Consider the following 8505-nt stretch of genomic DNA (forward strand, 5'->3'; position numbering starts at 1 on the left):
GTGCAGGAAATGGGAAGAATGGTGAGATTGAGATGAACTTGGATTTTAATGTTCGTCTCAACAACCTGATGGTAAAAGACGCCAAGAAATAACACCACAGCTCGGTTTATGTGTCCAGTAATTAATGTCTCTGTTGTTCATCTGCCTGGACTCAGGAGTCTCAAATGCCCCACTCCAGCCTCTTTTTCTGTCCAGCAGGAGGAGCCAGAGTCTGACACTTGGGCATCCGAATCCACAGCTGCTACAGGGCCCTGTGATGGGTAGACTCGTTTGCACATGGATGGCTATTTTTACACACTGTTTATTGGACATTTGATCCAATCTCTAATTTCTTCTAATAAAATAAGGAGCCTTTAATTCAGTCAGTCGCTGAATAATGGAAAACTTTGGGGGAAAAAACACCATTGCCCAAAAACTGTTGGAAGAAATCTTGAAGACTGAGTCAGTTGTTTTGTTTCATAAACAGCAATGTGAAACTTTCCTGTTGCCGAGTAAAACGGTGTAAAGTGTAAGATTGTCACCAGATGCACTTTTTTTTGTGTGTGTTCATTTTTTCACATGAGAGTTTCTCTGTTTGCCCCGTCAAGAAAAAATAGCTGCCTATAGTATTTACAGAGCTTGGCACTTTCACAACGCCACCATGGTGTCAGTCTCTGTGTCAGCCCTGGTGGCCCTGTCCCTTCCAAGGGGAACTGTGAGGGGTGCCTGCTGTGGCCTTTTGCAGTTGCCACTCCCTTCAGAGATTGATGAATTGATTGTGGGGCTGCTGCCAGTGTGTCTGTGCCCTGGGCGAAGGTGTCCCGGTTACGAGTGGGAATCCCAGCTATGGCATCCGCCCTGGGGCCACTATTGTAGCGGTCCTGCAGGGGGCCAAGGGGGCTGGTGGCCCCGGGAGCAGCTCCGACTCACATACTGCTGTCACACCCTTGGAGACACAGCAGCACTCTCCCCTACATGGACCTCTGATTGGCTCAGACAAAATGACTCTCTGTGAAGTGCAGCAATTCCACAGGCAAACTACCTGATTGTGCCAAACTTCTCCTGATAATAGCAGTTAATAAAGGACAAAAGAAAGGCTGTGTAGAGCCAGATCCCACAGTTGTGTAATATGTGCTGTTAGTCTGATTTTAGTCTTAGCTGATGACTGGTACGGTAAACGGTTTACTGAGTTAAAACTATTCTCGATCAGCTCCCACTTCATGTAAAAAAAAGAAAAGAGTCTAACTCACATTTAGATTTTTGACCTTCATTGTTCAGGGTGATGCATGCGTCGTCAGGGACGTCAAAGCTGTTTCCCATTAATCTGCTGAAAATGAGGCTCACCTTAAATCAAAGTTCAACATGTGTAGGCATAAGAGGATATTGTGACATCACAACCAGTTTGGAGGCCAGATGTGCAACTTAAAACCTCCGGTGCACACATGAAATCGATTGACTTTCCATTGAACATATATGTGCTGAGGCAACAGTTAGAGTTTTAAAATATTTCACTGTTTATTATGGATTCATCAATGAAGGAGAAGTACGGTTAGGTCAATAATGTGTTGTGCAAAGAGTTTTTGTAGTGTTGCCTCTGTACACCGCCACAGATTTGAAATCCAACAGTCAAGATGTGACTGACGTGCACACACGCCTGCTCCTATAGCGTGGGCTTGATCTGGTTAGATGCTGTGAAGCTGCTTTTCTTAACCATAGAAATAATTCTGTCATCATGCACTCCAGTTGTCCTCTCTGGTTTTTCCGGCCTGTTGGGAGCTGCTGACTTGATCACTGCATTAATTTATACTTCTTAAGAATGTTGTTTCGGCCATTCCTAATTATTTTATTATCGCTCTTATTTGTTTGGGTTTTTCAACCTAACGTGGTCTCCCTAACTTGCAATGACATCTCTTAAGAGCCTCGTGTTTTAAAAAATAACAATAAAAACTATAAAATAAAAATTCTAACTTTGAATCGACCTCAGACATTATGTTTAATTTGTCCTTTGAGTTAAAAATGACTGTACAGAAGCAAAACTACAAAAGCAGTGTCTCTGTCCAACAAATTGAGGATCAAACTGTTTCAAGAAACCTAGCAGGGCTCTTAAAAGGACACATCACCTCCAAATCAAACACAGGAGTTTGTGTGAGAATTGCTTTCGTTCTACCGCATTGCACTCACCACCCACATCAAACGCAGTGTCTTGGTGCTTTGAGCACCAGAAGTATACTCTGTAGCTTCCTTTTATTCAAGCAGACAAACATCTTCAAAACTGGGCAACTTATCCAAGAACAATGATTGATAAATACGGACTCGCACATTTGATTCTGGGGCGAACTGTCAACTTGAAATTGAGTTTGAGCCACAGACAAGAGAAGATAAAAGCAGCACGCTCGTAATCGTGATACGGTTTTCGAATCATGACCGACATGCGCGACAATAAACAATAGCAAGGAAAATAATGAGCAAGGCAAAGCAAATGTATACTCTGGTATCTTTATTGATTGATGTAGTGTCAGGAATAATTCAATCATTCAACACTTTTGCACCTGCTTGGGTTTTTCTGTCTTAAATTTCCTCCTCTTCATATTATACTCGGTTTTTTTCTCAGAGCAAATCGCCAGCTGGAATGTCGTGCAGCCTCATTTAATATTTTTCTTTATTTGAAAGTTAAAATCAGAAAATAGTCGCTGAAAGAGGGAGGGATGTTTAGCCACATCAGAACTGCTAGTGCATCGGTGTCACAGATCAAAGGTGAGATACTTGAATGCTGGATATTTCTTACATATAAACCTGTTATCAAAGAGAAATGAAACCACTGGCTAAATAAGGCCACGAAAACAATTTTCACACCAAACCGAACAGAATATAATGCACGTCACACACGCACACACAAGCTGCTGTCAGTTATCTGCCAACACGCTGACCCCGTTATCTACAGGTGTATCAACAGCGCTTTTGGTTTCACCTCGAAAACCACGGTTCCACTTTCCCGGTTACATCAACATATATACAGTTGCGCCAACATAGAAAAGCATGCTTTTGCATATTAGAAGGTTGTTCGGTAAACTTTACACTAAATCCATAACATTTATTAGTACAGCATTGTTCCAACCAGCAGCAGTGATTAAGACTAACAAATATAGTCTGAGGAAACAGGCTATTATAATTCGCTTTTATTACAGATCTTGTACAGTATTAACATGCCTTACGATGCAGTATTACTATCATCTTCTCTCCTTATTTTATTTTTTTGTGTGTGAAAAAAACTCCCCAAAATAAACCCAAAACAAAAAATGCAACAGTCTGATCTAATTAGCTAATTAAGGAAAAAATAACTCAACAAAATAAAGAAACACTCCATTAAAAAAAACAGACAAAACCTTCTATACAATAACAGTGAGTCTAGAGTAATTTTGTGCAACATGAAAAAGTGAGACGCGCATGATGTCATGCCGATTGACGGTGGATAAATCAGCGATGCTGCACAAACGGATCGAAAAAACAAAAATAAACATTCAAAACTATGTAAGCTCTCTTAATATTGCCAGTCGCATGCTGTGTTGCATCACTCTCCACAGGGCAGGCCAATAGCAGCATTTTGTTTCTGAGCCACAGAGCTGGTACAGAGTGCCTGTTTGTCATCTGTATCACTTTAGATATCACACCTCGCTGATGCCAGACAAACTGTTTTAACCCCGTCTGTGCCAGGCAACTCAGCTAGAACAAATCTTTATTTACAGCAGCGGCCTGTTACAAGCCCACGAGCCAGTACTGGGATATCTCCATGCAGATTGGGAAGCAGTAATGTACAATGATACTGGGGTTTCTTTTCTTTTTCTGTTTTTAACTAGCTGCCTTTAGCAGTAAATGCACATTAGAATAAAGAAAAAGAAACTATATGACGCAAAAAAATCAATAAATATCGATATTAAATATATTGTTTCCGACTGTCCAGAAAGTAGACACGTTTTGTTTAATTCAACATAAATAAAACTAAATCATAGCTAAAAGTTTTGATCTATGAAGAGCATAATTTGGTTGCAGTATGGACAGTTATATTACATTTATCTGTACGAGTATAATAGTAATAGTACTCCCACTATAATATTATGACATTCTTTATAATTTACACCAGGTCTGTAGTTTCTGAGGGAAGGCTGCTCTGCCGTCACAATTTGAGATCCATCACAATTGCTGAGCTAATTAAATGTTGGTGGAGGTCTGCAAAGTAGAGCAAATTCATATACCTTTACAGTAATATCATACAGTACATATTTATTTGTTTATAGATTGTAAATAACTTAGATAAAGTTTGCTTGTAAATGATTAAAAATGCTCACCACAGATTCAAACAAATCAAATTAATCAAAGAACGGAAAAAAAATAAAGAAGTATTTCGAGGGTGGATGGTGGGGGGGAGATGGGGGGAGGGGAGAAAGCCACTGAGAGTCACCCCCTGGGAGCTTTTCAGCATTTTTCTTCTCTATGTAAACACAATGGAACCCCTATAACCACAACCTGGAGCTGGCACCCAGGCTCTTCCCCACTTCACTGACCCGGCCCTTCACTTTTTGTTCTTCAGCTGATTGGCCAGCCAGTCCAGACCCTCGTACAGGCCGTCCCCACTGGTGGCACAGGTGGCTTGAATGTACCAGTTGCGGTGACGTAAGGAGTGCAGGCCCAGCTTGTCTGTGATCTCTGCGGCGTTCATGGCGTTGGGCAGGTCCTGAACAAAATCACAGAGGACAAAGTGTCCGTCAGGAAGTTGGTGAGGCAAGAGGCGTAAAAGCAGGGGGGAACGTAATGTGGCGGATACCTGTTTGTTGGCAAAGACTAGAAGAACAGCATCCCTCAGCTCGTCTTCAGCCAGCATCCGCATCAGCTCCTCTCGAGCTTCGTTGACCCGCTCGCGGTCATTGCTGTCCACCACAAAGATCAAACCTGCAGGAATAAGTTGAAACCGAACAAAAACAATCAGGTCACATCACATTGTTAGGAAAGCATATTGTCAAAGCATGTTTAATGGTTGTCCGGGATTTGAACATGACTAAGATGATGATCATTTGAAACATCTGGAGCCTGTATGCAAATTACATCATCTGAAGGATTAGTCAGATTTTGTCCTCAGGTGCTGGGGGCGAGCGTGCGCTCCAGGATCCGCAGCAGGACTGGAGAGGCCTTTTTTAAAAAAAACAAACAAAACTCTAACCATGCTGGCTGGTCTTTCACCTAAGATGCTTTTGATGCATCTCACCCTGGGTGTTCTGGAAGTAGTGTCTCCAAAGAGGACGGATCTTGTCCTGGCCACCCACGTCCCACACAGTGAAGCTGATGTTCTTGTATTCCACTGTCTCTACATTGAAACCTGGGGTGGAGGAGACAACAAGCAAATAGAAAATGGGTCACATAATCTCTAAGACACATGTTTTGGTTTTTTTATTTAGAGGCAGACAGTCACACACCAATTGTGGGGATGGTAGTGACGATCTCCCCCAGCTTCAACTTGTACAGGATGGTGGTTTTCCCTGCAGCGTCCAGCCCCACCATGAGAATCCTCATCTCCTTCTTGCCTATCAGGCTCTTCAACAGGTTCCCAAAGATGTTTCCCATGATGACTCGGGAGGAGAGGAGGTGGCGGCACAACTGCAACAAAACTGTTACACAGGCTGCTTTGTTGCTATACATAGCAACAAGCAGACAAAACAAACCGTGAACCACGTTTAGAGAGTCGAAACCACACACACACGCGCACACACACACACGCACACACACAAAGAAACATGTGGTGTGACAGTAGCTGTTCAAAAACACATCTCAGCATTGGCACCTCCCTTACTGCTCGCAGCCGTGCCCCCTCAGAGGAAAGCCAGGAAACGTATACTTCACACCCCGGCAGGCAGCTGACCTGACTCGAAAGCTGCTCCTTTACAGTGACAGCTCACTGGGAAAGGAGGCAGCCATGCTGGATCTCTGTTATGTGGCTCAGCTTTCATGTGGTGCTGAGTAACCACCTTTTTATGCTCTTTTTAGGCAACTGAAGATATGCCAGGGTAACACTCATTTCATATTACGTTATTATGACACATAACCTAAGGCTGTCTATGGTTGCACACAGTCAGGCTCACAGAGCTGAGGGAGGAGGGTGGCCCTTCAGTGGTAATGGGCCCTTTACAGGCCAACCTTGCCTGTTAACTTGTGCTAACACACACTACACGGGTCGCATTGGTTTTTAGAGGGTTATTTTAAACTAGCAGTCTTCTGTGGGGCAGTGAAGTATCCCTCTTGTGTGTTTTAATGACTGGCCGCTTTTCCTCTGACTAGCTAGGTTTCCATTCATTTCTATCAAACGCACGGACAGCAGGTGCTAGCGTAGCCCGTTGCAGCTGCAGTGGCCGCACATCCACACACATCTGTCATAATGCGAGGCGAAGACGGCGGATGCTGCAGTCGAAGCAGGCGATGAATTTTGAACCCAAATCACGTTTCTTTCGGCTCGATAACATTCACTTTCCGAACATAATCTTCTTGCTATCCTGTGAGCTAACATCGTCGGTATTTAATTGAAAACATAAATAAAATCTCCGGGTCAATTTGTGTGCTATAATCCCCCCTCTTACAGTCACGACAAGCGCGCCAGTCGGCCTCATGTCGTACATTAAGGGTCGTTCATTTCCCCCCTCGCAGCATTTAAAAGGCAACTCAAGCGGTGATAAACGAAACCACCTTTTTAGCGCTCGTATACCTCTTTCAGCAATTTCACCATTTGCATCTCGTTCACACTTACCCGTCAACGGCAGGAAGGGTACCAGCTGGATTCAGGCGAAGGACTGGATGATAGTCTCGCGATGAGCTGCAGCTGTGACACTGCGCGTTCTCGCGGTACTTGGATTGCCAATCTCTCATCGCCCGGCGACTTGTTAAAAGCCAGGAGCTGCTGTCTCCAGCTCTGAAAAGTTACTGTATGCACCATCACCTTACAGCTTATTTGAGGCTTATCTTGTTTTCTTGAGGAACATCAAAGAATAATAAATAGTTTGATAGCGTTATTCCCACTATCTCACATATGACGTTTTAGAGGGCCCAAACCAGTTTTAAACGAGAGCCTGCAGGCAAGCACGCTTGAATAATTAAAACAGGAATCATCTTAATGAATAAGTAAATGGCTGGCTGTAACAGGATGCCAAGTGATACTTCCTGGCAGTGTTTCACAGATAATGAGGTGACAGGAGGGGACAAAAGCATAGACTGAATCGATGTTGCAGTTGGTTTACCTTTGAGCATTATTTTATTTATTAAAAATGTCAAATATTACTATGGCTTTTTGGCACCCATGCTATCTAATGAGATTGCTTCATGCATGTGAGTCCAAACCACTGCAGACTCACTTCCCTCATAGTTATAAGATGTTTTTCTTCTTTTCGGTAGCCATCTCTTTAAAATAAAAAAAGGTTCTGAATGAAGTTAAATAAAACCAAACCTGGGGTCAATGCCTTCTCTCTTTTTTGTTTTCTGTCATGCACTTTTGCATTGTACACTTGCAAACTGCACTGCACTTTGAAATTAAAGGACATTAAAAAAAAAAAAAAGAAGAAGCCGCCTAAAGAAGAAGCCAATGTGAACAAACGGCACTCCTTCAAACCGGCCCTGCAGCCATAGGTGAGTCCAACATTTGCCTCATTTCTCCTCCGTGCTGTGTGCCAGTCAGTGGTCCAGTAATAGATGTGTTTATCAATTCAGCGGTGGAGGCAGCGAGGAATAAAGAGGGGAGCAGATGTTTGCAGCTGCAGACCAGATTACGGGGTGGAGTGGATGGTGGGGTGAGCATGCAGCAGTTTGTGTGCGCGGGGAGTTTGGAGAGGGTTACAGGGGGGTTAAAGCGGGCCCGGGTGGTGGCAGGAGAGGTAGGGTGGGGAGTTATGACTTAAGGGAGCCTTTCCTCTGAAGTGTCTGCCAGCGTGCACCCCAGCAAACACAATCACAAGTCTCGTTGGTTCTGCTAGCTGAACTAATGAGGGCCTGCACGTTGAGGGCAGGGGCTTTGATGTTCTGGGTAGCTGGCTCCTTGTGTTTTCTCTCCCGCTCTCCTCTGCCTGTCCCACATCAAAAATGAAAGGGGAGTTGAGAAGCAGATGTTTCGAGGCATATATTTATACAGAGTACACTTTATTCACCCCGTTCGCCACACTCGATTTGTCCTTTGCTTGTGCATCTCTGCCGTATGTGCAGCAAAATCTATCTCGCTATCTTCATATCCAACTAAACACGCTAAATCGCCTTATTTATACATATAATCATGCTGTCAGTCAAAGTGGGTAACTTTTATCTCTCCTTACTTCCTCTCTCTCTGCCTGCCTCTCTTTAATTTCAGCCCAGTCTGGATGTCATTACTGCAGGGGGGGTGGGGGCAGTCAATGTGTTGCTATGTATGTGTCTCTGTCTGCAATGATGAAGGGGAGAATGGGGAAAGGGGCGAAGTAAGTAAGAGAAACAGAGCGAGAGAGAGAAAGCAATCCCAGGCTGTCC

General features: G+C 43.7%; 1 protein-coding gene across 3 annotated transcripts; it reads right to left on the reverse strand.

The window, feature by feature from the left end:
• Positions 1 to 2461: 2461 nt before the first annotated feature.
• On the reverse strand, positions 2462 to 6872 carry arf3a (ADP-ribosylation factor 3a). 3 transcript variants are annotated; one of them, XM_040047578.1, is made up of 5 exons: positions 6767 to 6872; positions 5445 to 5636; positions 5237 to 5347; positions 4799 to 4923; positions 2462 to 4708 (listed from the first exon to the last, which is right to left on the reverse strand). In XM_040047578.1, exons 2-5 carry the CDS (start codon positions 5590 to 5592, stop codon positions 4547 to 4549), a joined length of 546 nt encoding a protein of 181 aa, XP_039903512.1. In that variant the 5' UTR covers positions 5593 to 5636; positions 6767 to 6872; the 3' UTR covers positions 2462 to 4546. The 3 variants fall into 3 exon arrangements, with proteins under 3 accessions (XP_039903512.1, XP_039903510.1, XP_039903511.1); XM_040047576.1 differs by having other exon boundaries at positions 5445 to 5659; positions 6767 to 6861; XM_040047577.1 differs by lacking the exon at positions 6767 to 6872 and having other exon boundaries at positions 5445 to 6760.
• Between the last annotated feature and the right edge of the window lie 1633 nt (positions 6873 to 8505).

This window comes from Simochromis diagramma, unplaced genomic scaffold (genome assembly GCF_900408965.1).
Source record: "Simochromis diagramma unplaced genomic scaffold, fSimDia1.1 OVJJ01000387.1, whole genome shotgun sequence".
Taxonomy (NCBI): domain Eukaryota; kingdom Metazoa; phylum Chordata; class Actinopteri; order Cichliformes; family Cichlidae; genus Simochromis; species Simochromis diagramma.